The 25,187-nt window shown below is 51.4% G+C and overlaps 2 protein-coding genes across 9 annotated transcripts in view; one reads left to right on the top strand and one right to left on the bottom strand.

Annotated features, from left to right (window-relative positions):
- Fam53b (family with sequence similarity 53 member B) overlaps positions 1-25,187 on the bottom strand; it is a 135,532-nt gene that overhangs the window by 4,769 nt on the left and 105,576 nt on the right. The window lies entirely within an intron of this gene.
- The window catches only part of Lhpp (phospholysine phosphohistidine inorganic pyrophosphate phosphatase), a 194,409-nt gene that overhangs the window by 129,509 nt on the left and 39,713 nt on the right, over positions 1-25,187 (top strand). Inside the window, exon 7 of one of the 3 annotated variants that reach the window (XM_087185618.1) lies at positions 9,774-11,066. The exons of 1 other annotated variant lie outside the window; for it this stretch is intronic. In XM_087185618.1, the coding sequence (XP_087041744.1) occupies positions 9,774-9,822 (49 nt within the window). In that variant the 3' untranslated portion in view covers positions 9,823-11,066. One more of the 3 variants, XM_087185617.1, reaches the window with a different exon arrangement.

The raw sequence follows: 25,187 nt of genomic DNA, 5'->3' as shown, positions 1-25,187 counted from the left end.
AGGTAAATCCCCAGCCCACTGATGCTTTTTTTTCTGAAAGTTTTCAATCCAAGATTGGCTGAATTTAAGGATAGAGAACCCATGCAAGTCCATCCAAATGTACTAGGATTTTTATTTTAAGAGGACAATTTAAGATATGTGCAAAAATTCAGCAACATGAATACGGGGTGGGGGGGCTTGCACATGTTACACACATGCTGTACCACTGAGCTATACCCATAAAGCTTACATGAATATTCCTAGTCACTGTCAGTCATTCTTAAAACAAAGAGAGTAACTCAAGTCCCCTGCAAGAACGGTTAAATACAGTATGTATTTTTAGGCATGGTCTATACAGCCATTACACAAAATAGGGCAGCAGTGAACTCACTGACACAAAGCAGTGCCCCTGTGAGAAGGGGCCTGAGTTAAATGGAAACATCCCCAGGCCGTACTGCTGTACATGGGGCCACAGTGCCTACCCCACCCACTTCCCGTGACTGGCCAGGGTGAGACAGAGGCTAGGTTTGTGTGTGTGTTCCAGTGTTCGCTGATATCCCAGGCCTGGTGCATATCAGAACTATCCAGGGAGCCAGTTCTCTGTGAGTTCTGGGCCTTGTCTGGAGATGGAGATGCCGAATCTCTACAGGGCTGTGGCCTGGGCCTTCCACAGACACTGCGTGGTGGGGGGATCCCCACTGACACACCAGAGGAGCGCCAGGCTCCAGGCTGCTTCTGGTGCTTGCCAGCTGGGGACCTTGGAGGCCTCCTCTGAAAGAGGCCCAGGATTGGAGGCCCCAAAGAGAGAGCATGGCTGTGTGAGAGCTTCCCTGGCTTGCCAGCACTGCACTGTGTGGGGTGGCCTAAAGCCCACCAGAGCAGCAGCTGTGGCTTGAACATAGCTCCAAGGCCGTGCAGGCCAGTCCTGCTTGGAGCCATCCACCAAAAAGACTGCAGGCCTGACCGAGTGCACAGGTGGGTGCGGATACATAACAGCTTTCAAGGCAGACAAATTTGGGCCCTCTTCTCCCCAGAGACAAGATGCTTGGCGCAGCAGCAGACAAGACAAAGGCTGTGGCAGTGGGGGAGCTCATGGCCCAGGCCCAGCCCCAGACATCAGACAAGGAAGAGCTGTACACAGAGGCAATGGAGAGGAACTACAGAAGGGAGAGGAACTACAAACTTTGGTTTCTCTGCAGCCAGAGACTCGGAGCACCTGCCGTCTCTCGTGCTACATGCCTGCCAATGCTGTGATCACAGACCTGTCCCAAGGGCCCTGATCCTTTCAAAGGCTGTAGTGTGCGTGGTGCTTTGAAATAAAGATGGCCACTGGCTGTCACAGCAAATGGGCTGCTGGAATAGGCTCAGCAGATAGAGGCTTCCTCTGGAGGAAGGTGGCTGCACCTGCCAGGGTCACACTCATTGTTCCTAAACACTCCAGAGAGGGAACTCTTCCAATGGGTTTGCTGCTCTTGGGACTGCATGAGAAAGGGGAAGGTTGTGGTGCTGAGGGACTCAGCACTAGGATCTAATTTGACCAGAGATGCTGGCTCAGGCCATAGAGGGCCCCAGAGCCAGCTGCAGGCCCCACCCTGGCCTGTTCTGGGATTTGATGCAACCCCTGTGTACACAGAGCACATTCCTTCCCCTACCATAGCAACACTCCCAGGTCAGGCTTGGGCGGAGGATCAGCATTTTCCAAAGGCAAACCTGACACCTGGCAAGGCAGAGACCCCGGAAGCCTGGGAAGGAAGGGTCTCTATGGCCTCTTCTGTCTCTCAGCCAGTCTCTTGAGCAGCCTATGCAGGTCAGAGGGAAGAGGCAAGAGGGCCCAGCCTGGGAAGCATCAAGCTGCATATCCCTGGGCCAGGCTGCCCTGGATGAAGAGTCAGGACTCACAAGCCCAAGGAGTCAGACCTGCCCTTTCCTATCATCCCTGGCTGAGCTGTCTGTTCTCTGCTTGCACAGGTGTGTAAGGATAAATACTGAGCCCAAGTGTCTTGAGTAACACACTCTGACTAGCTCCTGGGTGGTGCAAGGCACTGCTGCCAAGAGTACTTAGGTATAGCCATGTCTGTTTAGTGCCCTTGTTCTCTGTGAGACAGGAAGAGGAAAGGGGAGCGAGGGTCAACCCTGAACAGAAAGCACCCTGTGCTCAGTGCTTGAGGCTATGCTCACTTTCTCATTCCTGCTGGAGTCATCTGTCCTGCCTGATCTTGTCTGGAAAATGACCTAAGGTGCAGTGGGTAGGTCCTGACTTTATGGCCAATGTGATGGCATTGGAGGTCTGAATACGTGGGTCCCCTCAAATTCCTATGTTGATGCTCAATCCTCAATGCCATCAGTGTTATTAAGAGGTGGGCCTTTGGGAGGTGATTAGCTCATGAGGGTGGAGCCCTCATGAATTGGATTGGTGCCCTGATAAAAGGCCCGGGGGAGCTCATGTGCCCCTTCACCCTGTGAGGCAGCAAGAAGGCATCATCTGTGAAGAGCAGGCCCTCACCAGGCATGGAACCTGCTGCAGATTTCCTGGCCCTTAGAGCTAAAGAAGTAAATTCTATTGTTCCTAACTTACCCACTCTACTGCCCAGACCATTGGCTACAGCCTGCAGCAGGGTGCTGAGGACCCCTTTTCCTTGGTGAGACAGGTTGTTACATTTGTAGCCTCAGCCCCCGTGCCGGACGGGACCATGGCTTCAGAAAAAAGAGTCCCTCACCTCTGGACTCAGGACTGTGTGTCAGATAAGGATGGCCAAGAGCACCCCAAAGCCACCTTTGCCCCAGCTGTCTGGAATAACTGAGTCCTTTTTGCTTCATAGCAAGGCAAGAAGCTACAAGGTTTAGGTGGTGAATTTTGTCACAAGCAAATCACAGGATGCCACTAGACAGCCCCCCCCCCCATCCAGCCCTCAAAGGCACCTGTTTCTTGGCTGTGAATCCAGGTGTCACCTTGAAAACTCTGTTGACTCAAAACTCAGCTATTTCAGCCACAGTTAACACCAAGAGCCACCACTGAATGCCCCAGCTGGTGGCACATCCCACCTGCCAGGGAGGAATGTGGCTGCCACAATGGGGCAGTTGTAGCTCTGGTCAGAACTCCCAGCCGGGTGAGCCTACTCTGCACAGACGCCCCGAGCGCACTCATGCCCAGGCCCTGCAGCTGCTTGGGCCCACCACACCCTCAGGCAGAGCCCTGCCCAGCCTCTCCTAGCTCCTCAGACTGTTCCCACAAAGAGCACTGCATGGGCCTGTTCGAGGCCTGGAGGCCTGTGTGCCCTCAAAAATGTCTGGGGAAAGCAAAGAAGCGAAGTTCAAAGCGTCACAGGAATACATCATTCCAAGGTGAAACTGCTACTCCAGGACAAACTGTCCCGTTTGCCAACTTCTGTTCAGCCCAGGGATGGGCTGCCTACTCAGGCAGAGGCCTGCCCAGGTAACAAAGCTCAGCTGGAATTGTCCATGTGGCCTCAGGCTAGTGGGCAGAAGAAGTGACCCCAGTCCTAGAGTCTGTAAGAGGCAGTCAACAGCAGCCTGTTGTAGGGGTGTCTTAAGAATGAAGCCCCTGTATGTCAAGGTTTTCCCACCAGACGTCCTCTGCTCCAGTCAGCCACAGCAGAGGCCACAGCCACCCCAACAGGCTGCCCCACAGCTTCCCAGCCAGAAGCAATGGTCCCGCTTCTTCAGAGCCTTTCTATGCAGGTATCTACTTCAATACCTTCCTGGGTGGGAGGGCCTGGGTGGGCCATGGGCACAGAGACAAAGGTAGCCTGGTCTTTGCTTTCCAGGCAAAAGCTGAAAGCCGAATCCCCCCGCCCCAAACATATTAAGTCAACAGACACTCATCCCCCTTTTGCTGCCCATGCAGGGCCACAGCCCTGCTCGGCCTCCAGCAAGATCCCCACAGCTACTAAACAGAATGGATCATCATTCTGATCAGCCCAGGGGTGAGGCCTGTGTGGGGCAGGGGAAACGCAGGGCTCGCCCAAGGACAGGCCAGCAGTGATGTGTCGGAGAGCAGAGGATGCAACTCCCCTGGGTCCTGCGTTCTCCTATCAGAGTTCTCATTCGCTGAACCCACAGCCTTGAGAACCAGGTGAGGAAAGTGGATTCTGGAGTCCGAGGGACTGGCTCCTCCACTGACCTAGGGGCCTCATTTCCTGTTTCCTGGAGAAACAGGAACTATTGTTTACTGGGCTGCTTAAGGAATAAGGAATATTAAGGAATGCTTAAGGATACGGGGTACTAGTGGTGCCCCAGACAGATCAGTCCCGTAGCTCCCAGAAAACCCCACTCTGTTGGCTGCTGACAGCTCACAGCTGCCCCGTCCAGAACTGCTCTGGGCTGGAAAGCCTAAGTCATGCTTCACTCTGGGCTGGATCAGGCCCCAGGTGCCAGCTACACTACCCAGGCACCAGGCCAAGGCCCAACTTCTGCTGCACTCGCCTCCGTGTCCCATGGTCTTCCCTGTCCTCCCAAGAGTTCCTCCTCAGAGCTTCCCTCCATCAACCATTGGCCAACAACTCCCAGTTCCAGCTCTGTTCCTCAGGACCCGACAGAAGACATTGGCCAAGGTACTCTGTGCTAATGTGGGAACATGACACCTGCTTGTCAGAGCTACTGTTCAGGAGTCCAGCCTTGTGTCTGCTAGGGAATCATGGTTGCTGGGGACACTGCTTCTTGAGTAACCAGTGCCCTAAGCACAGTGTCCACATGAGACTTCCTCTCAGTGCATGACTGTGACAGACTATCTCCCCAGGGGTATGTGTGCTTCCCTTTCAAACAAGAAGTCCCCAGTCCTGTGGCCACTGGTGTTCAAGGCTGGCATATGTGCTTCTCTCTTCAATGCTACCTCCTTCTTTTTAATCCAATTTTATGGACTTCTCTGTCCTGTGGGCTTTAGAGAGCCACCTCAAATCGCTCTAGAAACTGAGATATCAAGCCAGCTCACAAGGCAGGGTAGTCGGCCTGGCCTTAGGCTCTGCCTGAGTGAGGCATTTCCTCCCCAAACAGACACTTGTAGGAAAACAGAACTGTCCAAGTATCAAGGAAACACTAGGCCATGAGCATGGACAGCTGAAAGCCTGGAAATGTTTTAACTCTCATTTGTGCTGCGGCTGGCATGGAAACAACCAAGACAGCAAAGCATGTGGTTTCGTGGGGGTTTTTTTTTTTGTTGTTTTTTTTTCAAACTATCTCTGAAAAGAAAAAAGGCATGAACATATTTTTGGCCTAGCTTTAATCCATCTTTGGTAAATCTGAATTTTGTATGAAGGCTGTACTGTCTCACACAAGAACCTGTTGCCCCCAGCCCTGAAGTCAGAGAGGTCAGGGGAGGGGTTCCTTTGCTGCAAGGCCGCCCTGCCTCAGGGTGGGTCTGATGTCAGGCAAGTGCTAGAGAGACAGAGCACAGGCAGTGCATAGGCCATGCCTTCCTGGGGGCCGTCTGCCCAGGCTCTGCAGGCCCTTCCCTCTGGGCAGCTTGTCTTCACATCTGCCACAGTTGGAACCACTGTCCAAGCTGAGCGAGTCATGTGCTCACCCAGGTCCATGCTGGCACCCACTCTAAAAAAGGGACAGCATACCACTCAGCCCATTTCTGTGTAGTGTTCACCTCTGGGCCCTTGAAAGTCTGAACTGTGCCTTACCCTCAGCACTAAGGGAAATGCTGGCTACAAAACCCAGATAGAGAAACCTGTTGCCAAGGCTGGAAAATAGGAAATAAGGGCGTGGAGGGGTTCCAGGGCCCAGACAACACTGCTGATTTGGTACTGGATACTCCAGGCTCTTCCCAGATCACAGGTTCTACAAGCCGAAAGCGCAGTGGGAGGCAGTAAATACCTGCCAGGTGGAAGGCTGGCCCTGCTTTCCTTCCTGCACCCCTGCTTCCCTTCCTGTACCCCTGCTTCCTAAACTCACCTCTGTAGACGCTAACACACATGCTGGAAGGACTGTGGCCCTCGCCCAGGAACTACGTAGGTGGGGGAGAGACTGACTACAGAGGGACTGTTACAGCTTAGGCTGGGCAGGCTCACAAGGCAGAACCATTTGTCCCTTCTCACAGACAAGGAAATAAGAGGGCCCGATGAGGAAGATTTGCCCCAAATCTCTGACATCACCTCTAGTTCTGAGAGGCCCAGGTGGTGCCAGAGCCAGGTATGCTGTGTGGCTACAAGGCCAGGCCACCCTAAAAGTAACCCTGGGAAGAACAACAGCCAGCTCAGGGCTCCCTCTCAAGGGTGCCCCACCCACGGCTCTCCTTTGGCCTTGGTTGTTCCTACTCTGGTGTCTCTTGGGACCCCCACGCTGCACTGGGTACCCTTCCCATCACATTACATGTGCAGCATGGCTCTGCCTCTGGGAACTCTGAGGGCGGGCCCAGCTGGATACAAAGACTATGAGGAAAATGACCTATGGCCCCAGGAGGCTGGGGGTGGTCATTCCCAGGCCTCCAAAGGCCAGACCTCTGTGCCAAGACCTGGGACACTCTCTGCTGTCACTGGTAATCCATTGGGCTGCCAGGAAAGGGAGGCTTTTCATAACGGGGTCCCCAAAACTCAACCCAGCTAACAGGGGATCTGTAAAGTGATCATGAAGTGGTGCTCAATGGACCAAACCTTCCACACAGGCCCATCCCTTCCCCATCTCTGCCCCTCTGTGTGCTCTGGCTCCTTCTACAGTAAACCTCAGCCATGTAAACGTCCCTCCACTGAAGTGCTTAGGCCACCCATCCCATGTCTGCTCATTCCCTGGAAAACTCCTTCTCACCCACTAAACTCAGCCTTGCATCCTCCCCTTTGGAAGCAGGCCTCTAGCTCCTATGTGTACCCTGTTACCTGCCCAGGCACACAGGGAAACCTGGCCCTGTACCCCACCGACAGGCTCCAGGACTGGCCCAGGGCTCCTAGGCCTACACCCTTGGGTGCGGTGGACAGAACAGGCCTTGGAGGCCCAGACTCCCATAGTCCATGAAATGGCAGTCAGCCAGTGACCTCCTCTGCTGGTGCACCCCACAGCCTGAAGTGGGGGATGTTGTTTCTGCACCAGGCCCTGGATGGCAGATGGTCTGCCTGAACACTGAGGGTGTGGAAGCCAACGCCAAAGGGCTTCCTGGCGCTCTCACAATTGGAAAACAAACATTTTGTTTCTGTGGTGTGCATTCTGGCCAGCACACACTCAGGACGAGGCTTGTGAAACTACTTTGCTCACAGCTTGGTGTGAAGAGAAGTCTTTGCCTAACAAAAGTCAAGGGACCTTTCCAAAGCACACAGGGCTCTGGCCAGGGGCCAAAGCTAACACTGCCTGAGCCCATAGATTTTAGGGCAGCACTGGCCGGCAGGCTGTCAGGAGGAAGCTTCTGCAGCAACACTGAGCGGTAGGGAGTTGAGTCCCAGGCCCTAGCAGGGGCTGGAGTTCAGCTGCCTGGACCTAGGTGTCCCTGGGGTCGTATCAGGGCTGCTGAGCACTGGGGCCTTCTCATCTCTATGCCAGGAACCTATGTCTCCATTTCAGATACTGCCTTCCATGGGGACACCCAGAGAAGGGGAATGCTTATTAGGAAAGAGAGCAAATCATCACCTGGTTTAAACACCTTATTTTCCAGATGGGCAGACTGAGGATATGGGAGGAGATGAGACTTGTCCCAAATCGAATAGCTAGCAGACGTGCAATCAGACCTTTTAACTGCAAGGCCATGCTCAAGAGAGCATGCAGCCCTCAGGGTGGATACGGGGTGCAAAAGGCCAGGCAGGCCTGAGCTAGAATCCCAGCTCATGTGCCCACCGGGACCTTGGCACATCATTCAACTTCTGAGCCTCAGTTTCTCACTCATACCACGTTAGTAAGAGCCCCAGACTTATTTAGAGAATTAAATGAATTAAGACCATGTGTGGAGGGTGCTGGCCAACCTGAGCGCATAACTCCCTACTCTCTAGCCCCGCCATGCTTGGGTGGGAGGATATGCCTATGGCTCCCTGTGCACACAGCAGTGCACAGCCAAGGGGTCTCGGAGCCTGGCTTTTGATATAGAATGCATACTCAGCTGCTCTAGTTTCTAACAAAAACAGGCTTTGAAGAGCAAGAAGCAGGTCGGCGACACAAAAGACACAGTATCTAGGAGTAAATGTATAAGAACTCCCAATTGATAGAAGAAAACCCTAAAGGAACAGCAAAGTGGGACTGAACAAAAATAGACATCCTGTGCCATGATTTTAACCTGAAAAAGTGTCAGATCTCCCCAAATTAATTCAAAAGTCCAATAAAATCCTAATCTAAAATAGCAAAGTACTCTTCATCTCCATGATCTTAAGACAAACTGCTTTGTTTCAAGTTTTTAATAAAAAAGAGTAACAAGCTAGATTAGTCAGTAAAGCTCTGTAAAGAAAAATACAGAAAAACTAAACCTGCCAGACCTAGCCCATAGCACATAATATGATAAATCTTATTACAGGGCCAGGGATGTAGCTCAGTGACGCCATGCCTGGCTCTCAAGAGCAAGGCAAGGTCCTGAATTTGATCCCTGGTATAAAAAAAACCCTTATTATAAAGCCTCAATAATTAAAAGGACATACGGACATAATAGCACACATGCAAAGAGGCTAATAAAACAGGAGACTAATGAAATGAGAGAATGCTCAAAAATAGACTCAGTTTATTATAAAGATGGAATCTCAAAGTAGAGAGGGAAAGATGGAATTTTTAATTCATGGTCTTGAGACAAATGGGTAGTCATACTTTTTTTTTTAAAGGAGGTTGGCTCCATATTCACACCATATACAGGATAAGCTCCATATAACCAAAGATTGCAATATGAAACCATAAAAGCACTCGAAAGAAACAGGAGAATTTCTTTATAATCTTGAGCTAGAAAGGCCTTTCTAAAAACTCCAAATCCCAAGATACAAAAGAAACAATAGGGGCTGGGGATTTAGCTCAGTGGTTTCGCCACCTGCTGTGCAAGCGCAAGGACTCAAGTTCGATCCCTGGCATCAAAAAAAAAAAAAAAAGAAACAATAAATTTGATAAAAACATACATGTAAAAAGAAGCTGAAAAGCATCTGAGAGGAGAGTAAAATGGTATAGTTACTGCAGAGAATAGGTCAGTGGTTCCTCAAAATGTTAAACACAGGGTTATCATGAGATCCAGCAATTCCCCTACTAAGTATATGCCAAAGAAAAATGAAAACAAATGCCCATGCACAAACCTGTAAACCTTCATAGCAGTACTATTCATAGTATCCAAAATGCAGAAACAACCCAAAAGTCTATGATCCAGTGAGTGGATAAATAAAACATGGTATATCTGTACAAGAGAATATTTTGGCCATAGAAAGGAGTGTAGTACTGACACACTATACAGCATGGATGACTCTTGAAAGTATTATACAAAGAAGCTAAACACAAAAGACCAGTATTGTTGAGTCCATTTATATGAAATGTCCAGAATAAAGAAATCCATAAAGGGAATGCTTGATTAAGAATCAGTCATTACCAGGGACTGGGAAATGATTGTCAATAGTTACAGGGCCGCTTCTAGGAGTGATAAAAATGTTCTAAAATCGACTGTGGTGATGGCTGTACAGTTTTGTGAATATACTATAAGCCACTAAATTGTATACTTTAAATGAGCGAATTGTATGGCATGTAGATTACATGTCAATAAAGTTCAAAAATGTCAAAACCAGTGACAAAACAAAGAAGAAATGAGAAGTAAATATATGTAACTCATACCACAGGCAAAATTAATCTAACACACGATTGAAAAGAAAAAGACAAATAACTCCATCTTTTTTAAACAGGCAAGTGAAAAGAACAATGGCTTTAAACAATGGAAAGATGCTCAACTGACTTGAAAAATGCAAACTAAAACAACATAGAGAAATCATTTTTTACCTATCCGGTTGGCAAAAACCCAATGATTGGCCAGGCTCAGTCGAGGAGGTGGTGGGAAAGAGACCCCCTCAGATGCAGCCAAGAGTGGCTTCTGCAACCACCTGTGACCCAGCGAGCCTACCAGGGAAAGTAGCCCTCAGGAGACCTAGCTGCCCACGTCTGGTGAACTTGTGCACATTGCAACTCACAGCCAAGGAAGACCAGAAAGAGCTCGGGGGCCCATCAGTGGGGCCTGGGTAAAAGGAGGCACATCCATGTGACTAAAGCCTGCAGCTGGAAGAGGAGGAAGCAGCTCACTTCTGCCTCGGAAAAACCTGCAGGGTTTATCATGTAAGAAAGCAAGGTGCAGACAGGTACATACATAGCATGCTATCTTTAGTTTAAGAAAGAACATGGTTATAATGGAAATTCCTCTTTGCTTGGATTTGTACTCAGGAACTCTAGGAGGAGGATGCTGTAGTGCAGTTCTGGAGTGTCCCTGAAAAGCCCATGTGTTGAAGGCTTGGTTCCCAGCCTAGTTCCCAGTAGTGCTACTGGGGGAAAAGATCTTTGGGAAGTGGAAGGAAGTTAGGTTGTTGGGGGGCATTGCCCTTGAAGGGGATATTGGCGTGCTGGTCCCTTCCTGTTTCTCTCTTTTGCTTTACACCACCATGAGGCGAAAAGGCCTCTTCTACCATGTGGTCCCACCATGACGTACTGTGCTACAACAGGCCCAAAACAACAGGCCAAGTGACCATGGCTCTACAACTGTGAGTCAAAATAAATTTTCCACTTTTTTTTTTTTGGTACCAGGGATCGAACTCAGGACCTTGCACTTGCAAGGCAGGCAGTGGCACCACTGAGCTAAATCCCCGGCCCAATTTTCCACTTTTTAAGTTGCTTGACTCATGTATTTTTGTCATAATTGCAGAATGCTAACACAGTATTTTTAAAAAGCCATGAACCTGAGTGGGAGGAGAGAAACAAGGTTGAGAGCATTGTCTGTTACTCTGGTTTTCAAGCATGTAAAGGCACTTCCCAAAAATGAAATATTTATGTCTATGTAGGTGTCTATTTAAAAAGGTGGTGATGTACTAAGTTAGAAATTTAAAAAAGGTCAAAATCTTCTTATTCAAATGGTCACTTGTGACCTCCCTCCTACCCTCCCCTCCAAAAAACACCTCTCATCTCATCTCTATATTAAAACATTTTGATGTTTCTCCTCCACAGTTCTTTCCTTTTCTCCTTATTGATAGGACCAAGGCTTGTACCTTTTTTAAATGACTTTGCAAAATTGTGCGGATGAAAACCCTACCAGTCCTAAGTTTCTGTAGTTAACCACCAAATTTCATGTGAGTTTCACATAAGCTTGGGACAAGAAAACAGGAGGAAGGGGTCAGCCTCCAAACAGTCAGTGCTCAAGTCCATGCAGACTTGGCCCATGTGCAGTAAACCATGCAGCCTGTGGGGTCTTTCTCAGAACCGAGGACAGGGAAATCCCTGGAAAAAATCTGCTGTTGAGGGTTCCAATGCTCTGGCCGCCTTATCCTCCCCACCCCCATCTCCAGGCGGTTTGAGGTTTCTTGCTCCAGGACAAACACTGCTGGGCTTCTGGGGCCCCTAGGGGCATGCTGTGCCTGCCTCCTCCAGGTCAAGTGTGGCTGGGCAGAGGAGGAGGCTGCTCACTGGTCACAAATGATTCCAGAGGAATAGGCTTCATGGCTGTGAGCGGCCTTAATGCCTTCAGGAGTACTCTGCCACACACACAGAAGATGGACATGTGGGTTAGGTGTCTACAACTGTGGTGCACGTGAAGATGGAGTCCCAGTTCCACCTGTCATATCTTTACACCCGGCAAACAGATAAGCAGCAGAGACCAAGTTCAAATTCAGCAAGATTAAATTTCAATTTGGGCCTGGGGGACTCTTCTTTCCTGTCAACAATATAATATAAATCATGAAGCAAAGCCAGGCAAGCATTGCAAAAACTCAGCACTGCCTGACCGATCTGCCCTGATAGGCCTCAGCCAGAAAACTCCAGAAGCAACAGTCTCCACAACCCTTCATGGGCTGCTCTTTCCAGTTAGCAGAGTGCTTCCATTACCACTTAGAGGATCAAGTCAGAAATGAGGTCTAAATGTACTGCTGGTCAACCTCAGGCAAACCTTGCCTTCTCTGGGCCTCCAACCTGAAGGTTGCTCCTGCCCAAACTCACAGCAGTCTGCAAACTATGGGAGGCAACTAAACACCCTTCAAGGGCACCTGGCTTCTGGCTCTAGCCTACCACGTGCTGGGTGTGTCCTGGGAAAGTCCTGCCATGAGAACTGCATGAGCCCTAGGTGTCTCCACCCTGTGCCGAGAGGCTGCTACATGGAGATCAGCTGGGATGTGACTTAAAAGTCTGGCACCAAATCCAAACCAGACCTGTACTGCTGGCCATAGTGGCCCCAAGCAGCCATCTGCAGGCCAGATCACATTTTAAGCTCCAGACCCACAGGGCATGTCTCTGTAGATGTCCCATGGCCTCTCAGCTCAATGAACCTGATCCAGCACTTTGCTCTCTGACCCTTCAGAGCAAGGAGCAAGTGTCTTGCTCCAGGGTTGGAGGCTTGGGCTGCAGTGCACTGAAGCCTGGAAGCCCAGTTCCCAGCTCATCCATGCCCTGCCCCTCCACTCAGACTCCGCTGGAGACACTGAGCTCTCCCGTGGATGCCTTCTCCAGGTCAGGACCTCCTCTCCCAAAATAAACCTCTCTCTCCCTTAAGAAACTTGGCATACTCACAGGCTAGCTAGAATGCCCACTCATGCCCACAAAGCCCCCCTGATGCCTTTGTCCAGCAGAGGGAACCAACGCCCTCCATACTGGAGCCCCCATGCCATATGCTGGCTGGTAGGACCCCATGAGGTTCTGGCCCATCTCTCTGGACAGCCAGTCTCTGCTGGCTGCACACTGATGCCTGGAAGAACAGAGCCGGGTGGTTGAAGAGTTTAAACAATCTATTTGGGGCAGAATCCTCCCTCCAACACCAGGACTTGTGTTTCCTTGGGCCCCTTATGCAACCTGAGGTTCTCTTTCCCCATTTGCAACATGGGAAAATACAACTGTCCTTCAGGGTTGTAATGAGGCTGAAATGAGCTCACGAGCAGTGTTTGGTTCAGAGGGTTTGTGCCCAGCCGTACCCAGGTGGAAGCAGAGTAAGGAACCCCACTTACCCCACCCACAGCAATCCCTGAGGGCACAAATCCCCAGCATGCCATAGGGGCTCTTGCTAGATACCAGAGTCCTGTGGAGGGTGAGCCCGGGGTGGCAGCCAGCAGGGCTCGACCAGCATGTCCCAGCATGCCCAGGCAGGGCAGATGGCCAGGGACATTGCCCGGTGGTGGGTGTGGCAACACATTCCTAGGTACATTCTGCTTCTCTGGGCTCCGCTGGCCCCACCCAGAAAGACCAAAATGAATGGCAGGGACAAAATTCGTGGGATCCTGGTGCCCCCTGAACCCTGGAGGACCTGCTAGACCTGGGGCAAGCAAAGCACTTGCTTAGCAGGGGTGCCATGTAGAGAGATACCCAGTTCTTGACCTCCAGCCACCCTTGCTGAGGTGGCTGCCCTTTCACTGGTGGAAGTCCTGCCTCTCCAAATGATGTGGTGCCGACAGGCAGCCCCTGCGCGATGGGTATGGGGGTTCTGCACGATCCATCAGGACCAGGATGGACAAACCAGAGAGCACAGCAGGCAGCAAAATTCCTGGCCAGGAGCTGTTTTTTTTTTTTTAAGGACACAGAAGGTGACAGGAGGCCCCCAGAAACTACAGAGGACAGAGCCCAGAGCATGGTCTCTGCCACCAAGCAGGCACAGGAGTGGAGTCCTGCCCGTCCAGCTGACTGGCTTTGGGAAAGTCATTTCCACCCTCAGAGCCATGATGCCAGAGTGATGCTGACCTGGGGGCTACTGTATACAGCAGATTAAGGGAGGGTGCATGTGGAAAGCTCGGGTTGAGATTTCAGTGTAACCAGCAGAACATGACCCCGACTTGGAGGCCACAGGCTTGGAAGGGCTGGCGAGGGCGGGTCCCTGTTGCTTTGACTTTCCCAGGGACACACCTCAACATAACTATGGATTTCCTGATAGGCTTATTTTTTCCCTTTCTATTTATTTCCCCTTTTGTTCATTACTGTTAAGTAGATGGCAGGATCTACAAAGAGCCCTTGCATCCCTAGGCATTCGGAAGATCCAGGAAGCTTCTCAGTCCTAGGTACCCACCTGGGACAGATGCACAGGACAGGCACCGACTGGGTGAACTCTCATCTCCACTCATCTACCTTGAGACAGGTCCTGTCGCCTCCCTACTTGCACCAGAGAGGCCAAGGTTGGCCTAGGCAAACTGTCAGCACACGGAAGAGGCTGGGCCAGATCAAAACCTGGATCTGGCATCCAAAGACGGCATTTAATCATGTTTCATTGCACTGTTCCCAGAAACATCCGGATTCAGGACAGCAGAAACCCAACCTAGTCTGCCCTCCTCCCCCCAGCCTCCAGCAAACCTTGCCTGCCATTTGGTAAAAGTTTCCAACTATAAACCAGGCGTGGTGGCACACGCCTATAATTCCCACACTCCGGGAGGCTAGGGTAGGAGGATTGCAAGTTCAAGCCCCAACCTGGGTAACTTAGCAGGGCCCTGTCTCAAAATTTAAAAATGAAAAAAGGCTGGGGATGTTACTCAGTGTGAGGGTCCTGGGTTCAATCCCCAGCACTCCACACACTTATGCAGAGGCAAGCACAAAATTCCCCATTACAACTGTTAAAGGGACCCCCCCCCCCCCCCCCGCCATACAAGTGCTTCCTTGGACTTCCCAGCATGGATCCAGGCGCTTTTTGCCTCTCTAACACCCAGCATCCCTTTAGGCACCAACTCCCAGGTGGATGAAGGCCTGTGTTTATACACTAGCCACCTCAGCCCAGGAGAGGGTGGGGGAGCCCTGAGACAAGAAGGGCCTCAAGGTGGCCCCCAAGGAATGTGCAGGTCTTGGGGCACCCTAAATCACTCTGAATCCCTCACATTGCTTCCTATATAAAAACTGACCCATAAGAAAACTGACTCATGGGGTTGAAGTGACCACCAGTCCATCTGTCCATCATTCCCTAGAATCTTACCTTGCTCTGGGAACAAAGGGTGTTTCTGGGGGTTTATTCTTATGTTCCGGCAGCTGTGGAGCCAACATTTACCAAAAATTTACTCTTGAGCTTCAAGGGAGAGGCCCACCAAACCCTCATATCAACCATGGGAGGAGAAGTACTGTCACCACAGCCTCAGGACCCTGGTGAGAACAGAAAGGACGAAAGTGGGAGGGCCGGGGATTTAGCTCAGTGGTTCCGCTGCCTGCTTTGCAAGCGCAAGGTCCCAAGTTGGATCCCCGGTACCAAAAAAAAAAAGAAATGAATCCCAGCAGTCTGACCCAGGACCAAGTTCTAACCACCACGTAATTAATACAAGAGGGAGAAAAAGAGGAAAAGGAAAGGCTTCCCTGCTGCAGAACACCAGCAAGACAACAGCCCAGCCAAAGACACATCACAGGGGGGTGCCTGCTGATGCAACACCAGCAAACCCTCAGCCCATCCCGATGGCATTTTCCGCTGGAGCCAACCTCGGGATAATGAAAGGTGTGGAGGGACAGAGGCTGCAAGCACCTGGGAGGAGGCAAAACCAAGACAAAACAGAAAAGAAACCAGCACAGTATCCAGGTCCAACACCCTTGGTTGCACAGAATGTCCCTGGCAACTTCCTGAGGGACCTGGTCTCGGCTTCACTCCCTCAGATCATGGGTCTGTTCACGCACATGTCACATACACACAACATGCATTCCTCGTCCCCCCACTATTCTGGCATCACTTCAAACTGTCGCAATTCCTACAATGACCAATGCTGCCGCTGCCAGTGTGACTGAGTCCCCATGGCCCTCCTAGTACAGTTGGGTGACGTGTGCTGTGCTGGAGCAGGGAGGACAGGAGATGCCCACCCCAGGAGGCCAGGAGGTCTCTGGCTCAACCCAATTCAAGAAGTGAGGCTGCCCTCTTGCAAGAATGTCTGATGATTTGGAAAAGGCACAGAACCCTGCGGGAAGTCCCTCACTTCCCATTTGCAAGTGACTACCACGGAAGAGCTGCTGGACACTACGACATCAGCCACAGTCCATGTTCAATTGGACCCAAGGCAAACTTGGGAAATAAGACTAAAAAGAGAGGCGCCTTCTTCACTCTGTCTTTCAGGCAGATAGAGTTAACAACACTCAACACTCCTAGTACCCAGCCACTATGTGCCAGGCACTGCACTAGGAACTTATTAGCACTCCATGGCTCATTGGCTCCTTCAGAATCCCCAGAGGGCAAATGTCAGCATTCCTATCTTATAGATGAGGAAATTGAGACCTTGAGAGGCTGATGAGCCTGCAGCAGTCACTCAGCTGGACAGTGGGCAGCCTAAGCCCGTGCTCCATCCAAACAAAGCAGCATGTGCTCCTCACCCTGTAACTGGGACGCATGTTCAAGGAGGGAGCTGTTGGGGCCCAAATGGCAAGTCACTACAGCCGCAGCCAGTGGCAGTGCAGGACAGGCTCAGGCACAGAGTGGTCATTATTCTTACAGCCCTTCAAGAACACTGCCCTGCTGGGTGCAGCTTTGTCAGCAATCTGCCATGCAAGTGAGTCAGGAGACCTTAAGGAGGGTAGGATCCCAGATAAGGAGAGGAGAAAACCCAGTGCCAGTGTCTGGATAAAACCCCAGGGAAAGGTCTCCTCTCATGCCAGCACTGCCAGCTTCGAGACTGGGGTGGTAGAGACAGAGATCTGATTTTGCTGTGACAGATAGCCTGCGACAGTAAAGATGCCACTCTTGCAAGCCTGGCACCCACCTCTCGCAGCAGAACCTGCCCAGCAATGGGTGCCATCCTGGTGCCTCAACAGACAGTGCTCAGGTGGCTTGCAGGCATCCCACTTAGCTGCAGCCACCGCCAGCCTGGCTAATGCCCTCTGGCAGCAATGTCCCCCAGTGTACAAGGAACTGGATGTCCTTGTGGGTCAGCACTTCCCACAGACAAATGTACACATGCAATTAATGCTCATGGATGCTAAAGCATCTAAGGGAGGGGGACTCCAGGAAGATAATGTGGCCCCTCTTTCTTGTGCACCTAAAACTGACTTTCACTGTAACTGTAAGTAGAAGGCAGGCATTTTGCCATAACTGTTCCAGCAGAGTGGGGGCAGTCTAGAGAACCCCTTTAAATTGTGGATTCCAACCCTGACAGGCAGGCCAACTGCCTCTCTACTTTGTTTCACTTGTGCTCCTTCCCTTGTTAATCTTGGTCATTGTCCCTGTTAAGTGAGACCTTTAGTGTTTTCATGGAAGCAAGAAAAACTGACATTCCTGAAGGGATCGGGGGACCTGTCCAGGCGGAATCGCTGACATGTGCCTCTTTTCTCACTATTAGCTTGAGAGGATCTTAGAAAAAGAGAGAGTGAAAAAGACAAAAAAGACACAAAACACAAACAAGTTCCTTCCTCGATGGCTGACAAGAAACAAAGCTGGCTCTTTGTTTCGAGAGAAACATCAATTGTTGCAGCTCAGGTTAAAGGAAAATCACAGAATCAAGAATCCCGCTCACCCAGCTGAAAGCAGCTTCCAATGCACTGGGGGAAAAAAATTAATTGCAGCTTTAGAAAAATCTTTTCTCCGCGCAGGCAGGGCTGCGGGGCCACTGAAGCCCAGGCAGCTTTGCCCGGCCCTCGGCAGCTCCCGCTATTCACCACTCGCAGGTGGCTGATGAATTTCCCAGGGTTTCTGGGCACAGTGATTGTGCCTCACTCTTTCAGTGTGGCTGCAGGAATCTATACAGGTCCACTTAAATCAGTCTGAAGATGTGAAAGGCTCCGTCACTCGCTGCCCAGACCCAGCCGCCCAAACAGAGCCCTGGGAGGGCCAGCAGACGGACTCCGGGCTGGGAGGACGGTGCCAATTAAAAATCTGAGCCTGTGGGCCTTTTTCTTTCTTGTTTTAGTTCCTACAGCTACATTGTGTCCACTGGCAGCAGGTTCCAAAGGCAAGGCGCTGCATTCACCTCCCCAAGCTTTAGAGCCGCCAGGCTAATTAAAAGCGCAGCTCCCTCCCAGGCTGCTCCTAGAGAGGAGCGAAGACCGAAGGCTAAGTGCAATTGTGCGTGCTGTGCAGTGCAGGCAGGATGGGCCCCTTCAGACCACTCCCCATCTTCCCAGACACAGGGAGCAGGGAGGGAGTAGGGCGCCAAATGGGAATCTGGCAAAGGCTGTTCCCTCAGGTTGCTGAAACATTCTGGTGTTCCCTGCATGTGCTTCAGGCCTCCAAACCTGATGGGGAGTGGAGGCAGGACCATGCCAGCCTGTAGCTCACCACAGCCCTCCCTACTACCTGCTCCCAGGAACCTGGTAGAAAGCAGCCCACCAGCCAGTGGTTACTACTGAGACTGTCCTAGCTGGGGGAAGTGGGTGCCCAGGCCTGTCCACCTTCCAGCTGTTTAACCATAGCCTGGTCATTCAGCCTCTCTGAACCTGCTTCTACCGCTGGAAAACGCGGAGAAGGAAGGCTAGCTTGCTGAGTCAGCGGGGCCAGCAGGGTCCCCCCGGTACAGCTAAGGCTGTGATCACTAACCCTAGTGCTACCAGTGGCCACAGCCCCTCTAGATGCTCCGCCAGCAAACCAAGAAGCTTAGGTCTTCAAAGGCAAATCAGAACCCTCAAGACAGGACTGGTGACAACTCACTGCCCTCCCTCCTCCCTTTCCTTTAGAATTCCAGAACAGCTCCTGCCCAGACATGGATGAAGATGTGGGTGGCAACTCTGTTCTTTCAGCAAAACACATGTTAATTCCGGCTGACCTGCCTGGCATTCAGCAACCCTTCTCCAAATTAACAGGGCATCCAAGTTGCCGAGCGCATGGTCTTCCCTGCAGGAATGGGTTTAAAATGCACTGCCCAAAGGCTTCTGCCACAGGAAGAGGCCCGGGAAGCGACCTCCCTGGGTTGCTGGAGAGGCTCAGAATTTCAGTTTCCCAGATGGCTGTGGGTAGGGGCTCTGGGAAGATCAGCAAAGCCCCACAGCTTGCCCTGAGATCCTGGGGCATCAGTGTGCCAGGAATGAGGCAGATAGGCAGAGGAGGGCCATGGCTGGCTTTTCCAGCCAGAGCCTCCTCTGCTCAGGCAGAGACAGAGCAGATTTTGTGTTGCAGATGATGCGTTGTTTCCACTGCTGCAGGACCTAGCACTGCCCAGAACAACCGCCCTCAAGTGGTTAAAAGTGGCCCCTGCCTCTTTCAGAGTCCTGAGGGGTCTGCCTTACTCTCCGGGGAAAGCCAGGCAAGGGACCCAAGGTGTGCTGCCTGCAGGGTAAGAGGCAAGGCCCATAGGCAACAACATTCACAGTGGTCACCTGCCCTGGGGCAGAAGCAGAGTAGTAACTAGGCTCAGCTACAAGGGAGCAGTCCCAAGGTGCTGTGGCCTGCAAGGAACAGGCCTGAGATCTTCCTGTAAAGGGACAGCTGGGGGCAGCTCAGGAGCCCCCTGGAGGCCCCAGGTACAGGGTGGGCTCTGGCCTGCTCTCCATCTGTGGTCTCAAATCTGTTGTCTGAAAAGGAGGGATATTTCATTTTTTAAAATGAAAAACTGAAAGCAGTAATAAGAAAAACACTAATTCTAATCAAGTGCTTCCTCAGTCTGCAGACAAACTCAAAGGCCTGGCCCCTAAAACCCTCCAGGGTGGGCCTGGGTTGTGGGCAGTGCCCTGCCCCATTCGCTGGACAGTCTTCCCAGCCTGGGGCAAGGGCAGTGGATACCAGCCAGCACTGAAAGCAGACAGGTGATGGTAAACTGAGTAGGGCTTTGGCCAGGCAGTTGCTAAGATTGCTCCAAGAATCCTGAAATCCTGATTAATGGGCAAGATGGTTCCATGCTTTGGCAGTGGGACTTAGGCGCCTTTTCTTATGAAAAGCAGCGATGCACACTGCTGGCGGCTGTCTGGCAAAATGCCCAATTGCCTGGCCTCATGGAAGGGGCTGAGGGGAGACCCTGGCACCATCCAGGAGCCAGAAGAAGTGAGACAAGAAGCCGCCAGACAATGTCACCATCTTTATCCTGAGGACATGGACTCTGGGATGGACAGGAAAGAAAATGTGGAACAATGGTAAAAGCCTAATCCTAGGAGGCAGCCAAACCTGCACCATCTATGTCTACCGGAAACAGGATCCTCTGCTGCCCAGCTCCACCCCACCCTGCATGGCATTCGAGCCAAGTGGGCACCAAGCAGGTACCTCTCCCCCGCCATCACCTGACTCAGAGGATCACTTTCTTATCTGAGCCCAGACAAGAAACAGCCCCAATGACTGCTGTCACCTGGGAGATTAAGGTCTTTTACTCTTCCAGTCAGCAGTTCTCAAGCACAGCGGTGCTGCTTCCAGGTGACCATCGCCTGTCATATCTTGGAGGGAGGGGTCACTGGGCATCTAGTGAATGGATGCAGGGAGCCTACAATGCAGAACACCTTTCTACCCCCCTGACAAAAACTAACAAACTAACTAAATAAATAAAACATCCAAATGGTAACATTGGATGACTCAACATTGTTGAGTCTGAGAATCTCCACTCTGGTCTTAACACCACAGCATTTCTCTCCGGGTCACCTCTGGAAGGGTGCTTGCTTTTTTTTTTTTTGGTACCGGAGATCAAACTCGGGGCCTTGTGTTTTTGAGGCAGGAGGCAGCACCACTAAGCTAAATCCTTGGCCCATGGGTGCTTTCTTTTAAGCACTTGTTATATGCCTTTAAGAAATGTTTCAGCCATATGCAATGGTACACGCCTGTAAACCCAGTACTCTGGGAGTCTGACGCAGGAGGATCACAAGCATAAGCCCAGCCTGTACAACTTAGTGAGTCTCCGTCTCCAAAAAAGAAAGAGAGAGGGGAGGGGAGGGGGCAGAGGGGTAGGAACAAAGGGGAAGAGAGAAAGGAGAGAAAAGAAAAGAAAAAGAAAAAAAGGGCTGAGGTTGTAGCTTGGAGCAAGGCCTTGGGTTCAATCCCTAGTACCACAAAAATCAAGGTTCCCACTGTGGCTTTAGTGCAGATTAGCTATATTTACTCTGCTCCTTAATGGGCTCAAATGTCTCCCTCAGGCTTCAAATGCCTGATGGAGAGCATACAAGGAACTAGAACAAATGGACCTGCGTTCTGATCATCTGTCTATCCCTCATGAAGGCTCTCCTATTGCTCTGCCAGCACCATTCATTTCCACCTTGGTCTTTTTGCCTTCATCCCCAAGCCTTTGGAACATCAGGCCAAGGACTAAAGACTCAAGACAGCATACAAGGTTTGCAGTGGACCCAGGACTCCCAGCACAGCACCCCTGCTCTCCGGCCCAGGTGACGGTGGCTGTTCTTTCCTCCAAGTCTCCTCTCAGAGCTGCGAGTCCTGACCTCTACTCAACCCTCTCCTAAGAATTCTGACTTCCCTTCTTATTCTGAATTGTGACCCTGTAATACTTGGACAATTTGCTTGATTGCTTTTGGAGGCTGGAAGTAGTCCTGAGGGAGGCCCAGAGATTCTGGGCAAACTGCTGTCGTCTCTTCCACGATGCACAAGTGCCTATGACAAGTAAAGAATCAAAGTTTGGATGCATGGATGCCACTCTCTCCAGATCTAAAGTGAGGGCCCATCCAGAGGATCCAAGGTGCCCAGACACCCTTGAGATCAGCAGAGAGATCATCACAGAGGTGACGTATCAGCCTCCCAGCAGGGCTATAACCAAATAAAAAGGCTACTTCGGCGACCCAGAGGTGAAGAAGACCCTCCTCAAGATGCCTGGGAGGAGCTCCTCTTGCAGGTAGGGGGAGGTCAGTGAGCAGTGCCCACCAGGGGAGGACTGAGAGTCAGGAATCAGGGCAGCATGTGCTGGGCACTCTGCCTATACCAGATATTCTGCCAGGCATTCTGAAAATACAATCTCATTTAACTTGGCCCACTTTCCTGAGAGTCTCGATTTTACTATTATCCCACTTCAGAGATGGGGACTGGCCCTGAGTGAGTTGAATGAATCACTACCAGAGCACCTCCCCACCTCCATGCAGCCTTCTCTGAAGCCCCAGCCCTCAGCAGTTTCCCCTGCTCCTCACCCCATACCCCAGGTTGCAATGGTTGGGGTCTCTGGGTTCTCAAGCTGAATGCTATTTGTGCATTTGGAAGCTCCACATTAACTGCAGGCGACCTGCAGCTGAGCAGGAAAGGAAAGATGATTTGCTGAGGACCTGCCTGCTGTATGCTGGACTATTTATGTGAACATAATTAAGTCTTTATATCAACTTCAAGAGGAGGAAAGGATATTACCAATGAACAAATGTGAAGCTGAAGCCCAGAGAAGAAGGTTTTGCACCCAATGTCACAGTGAGGAAGCAGCAGAGGGCAGAGAAGTCCCATGATCTTTCCACATCACCCCATGGGAGGCCCCGTGTCTTCCCTAAGGTCATCTCCCAGCACTTCACAGGAAGGGCTGAGTGTGGACCCAAGAGATGCCTGTGATGAGCCAAGGAAAACATTACTGGTTTCATCAGACACACACAGTAGGAGATGTTGCCCAGGTTTAAGACATGTACATGACTCATGGCTCCCTACAAGGTCCAGGACAGCCAGGGAGGAAAACACAGAGCATGCTCATCAATGCACTTAGCGACCAGCCAGCAGGGGGACCCAAGTAGAGACAAGGATGGGAAAGGAAGTGGGTGTGGGTAAGGACAGCATCAACAGGAAATGCATTTGGAACATGCCCTCTAGCAGGCTGAGGCCTGGCTACTGCCACCTCCAGACTTCTGCATTCTTGGTTCTCCCTGGGATGTTGAAAATCGGCCTGTTTCGGCAGGACAAGATGGCCTCAAAAAAACCTCTCTCTGGCAGCACTGGCCGTGGCAGGGGTGGGGGGAGTGAAGGGGCAGCTTCTAGAGGAAACTGTATACTGAGGGTCCTCAGCTCTGGGAACATATGCTGGAAAATCCTGTGCTCAGGACCACAGGCTGGGGCATGGCAAAGGGCCAGGCCTGGAGCTGGACACCTCCGAGATGGAGAGGGACAGATGGCCACGTGGCCAGCACTCATAAGCTTACAGCCTCCGCAGAGGGGGAAGGCCAGGGTGGGGAAGGTGGGCTGGGGAAAGGACAAGCTCCAACCTGCTGTGTCCTGGCCAGCTCTGCTACCACATGCCATAAAGTCATCACTCAGCTCTGTCCCCTCGGAGCTGCCATCTCCCCACCTGTAAAATGGCAACAATGGTCTTTATGTCCATGAGTCCTCAAATGAGCTGCTGCAGGGCACCCGCTGAGTGCTGGGCCGTGCCTGTACAATGCCCAGGCACCAGCCACAAGTCCCAGAGGGGCTCTGTTTTACTTTCCAGATGAGCACTCAGTCTCAAAGAAGTTAAGTAACTTGCCCAAGGTCCTACAGCTAAAAGTCTTGAACCAGAACTCATACCCAGCCCACCTGCCCTGTCTGCTCAGGGCTCCTGTGCCACTGAGGGGCCTAGCTGGGATCAAGAACTGTGGGAAGCTGCCCTGGGAAGAGAAGGCACCACCCCAGCCCTGAGGAATGTGCAGTGTCACTGGAGCCCATCGGAAAGTGCTGCCACAACAAGCGAGTCGCTCAGAGGCTCAGGCAAGGGCAGAGGAGACAGGATGGAACGAGTGGGAGAGACAAGCGCCTACCCTCTCAACTTGCAAAGACAGCTGGCAAGCCGGCCGGCTGGGAGCGCGCCAAGGGGAAGGGCACCAACTAGCTCACTCTGTGACCTTGGGCAAAGGGCTGAGCTTCTCTAGACCTCACTTTCCCCAGATACACAAAGACAGGTCTCTTTGAGCAGAGACTTATGGGCTCCAACTAGGATCTTCTGCGCCAACCTCTTCAACCTTGACAGTGGGAAGAAGAAAGCCAGCTCTGATTTAAAAAAAAAAAAAAGTCCTTATCTCTTATCTTCTTAGAGGAAAAGCCTGTTGTCTCAGCAGAGGCCTCTGCACTGTGCTTTGAACAGTATGGCCCCCTCTGACCACCGACCTGACCAAGCAGGACAGGGGCACGGTAGAGAGGGAGCTGTGGCCACCGGCCTAGGCACAGGGCAGGGATGGGAAGTAGTCTGCAGTACTGCCCACCTCCCCGTGAGTCACAGCTCTTCTACCAGCAGACACTTCCTCCATCATACACCACAGGGTTTGACCAAGTCCTGACCACTGCACTGAGACGGACAGTGGCAGCTCCACATGCACTTCCAGAGTGAGCCTAGTCAGCCTACACAACTGTGGAAGGGCAGCTGCCATGAACGGTGCCCAACCAGAAGACAGCAGGATTTATGGGCCATGAGCAGCCCTCCTTGGACCTCAGACTGACGCTGCCCATGATCTCCCTGGCTCATACTAGGAGAAGTGCTGATTCTTTTCATTCTTGTAGATTCCAAAAGCAACTAACTCCAAATGCGCACAGGCCCCAGAAGTATGCTGTACAGTTTAAGTCCTCATGATGCCTCTAGGGGGCAGAGATTCTTATATCCATTTTTCAGATCAAACAACTGGGGCCCAGAGAAGTACAGTAACTTGCCCAGGCCCTCTGCTCCCAGGCTGGCTCCCTCTCCGTGTGCTTTCAGATCTCCAGTCACCTATTAGTCTATTTATAGCATTAGGGAGCTAAAGTTTTAACAAGATGATTTGGCGACAGGTACAGACGACATAATTATCTACCAGATGACTTTTCTCCCTAATGGAGCCAGAATATTTTATTCTTAGTAATATAATTTAAGTACAGGATAATTTTATGATACTGCGGGCTCTGCTCTACTCTCAGAGAGAGCGCTTAGGAGACAGATCTCTGGAAGAAAGAACTTTCTTCTACCAGTGGGAGGAGGCCAAAGTTAACTGGCGCCTTCCTTCCTGAGGGCCAGGAGTCCAGCTCACTGTGGCACCTGAGAGGACAGGTGTCTTTCACTGAGTCAGATAGCCAGGCACCAACCAGCCTGAGGCTTCCTCTTCCAGCTGGGGTCTCCATGTTAGAGGATGGCAACTGTGGATGGTGAAGGTGACAGTAATGACGGATATGGTGATGCCAGGTTCAGAAGCTCCTTTCTGCCAAGGGTCCACAGTGTGGCCAAATGTGCTGGGTGCTTTACCCCATTTGGCTTATGTCATCACACCAACCTGAAGAGGGAAGTTATCCTCATCCCCACCTTGCAAATGAAGAAACTGAGGCTCTGAGAGTTTATAGCAAGGATAAGGCTGAGATTTCAACCATGGCCCACTGGAATCCT

This window comes from Heterocephalus glaber, unplaced genomic scaffold, assembly GCF_053883595.1.
Source record: "Heterocephalus glaber isolate CG9 unplaced genomic scaffold, H.glaber_assembly_v1.0 deba00001497, whole genome shotgun sequence".
Taxonomy (NCBI): Eukaryota; Metazoa; Chordata; class Mammalia; order Rodentia; family Bathyergidae; genus Heterocephalus; species Heterocephalus glaber.
Note: the sequence above shows the minus strand (reverse complement) of the source record. Positions and strands in the feature narration are given on the sequence as shown.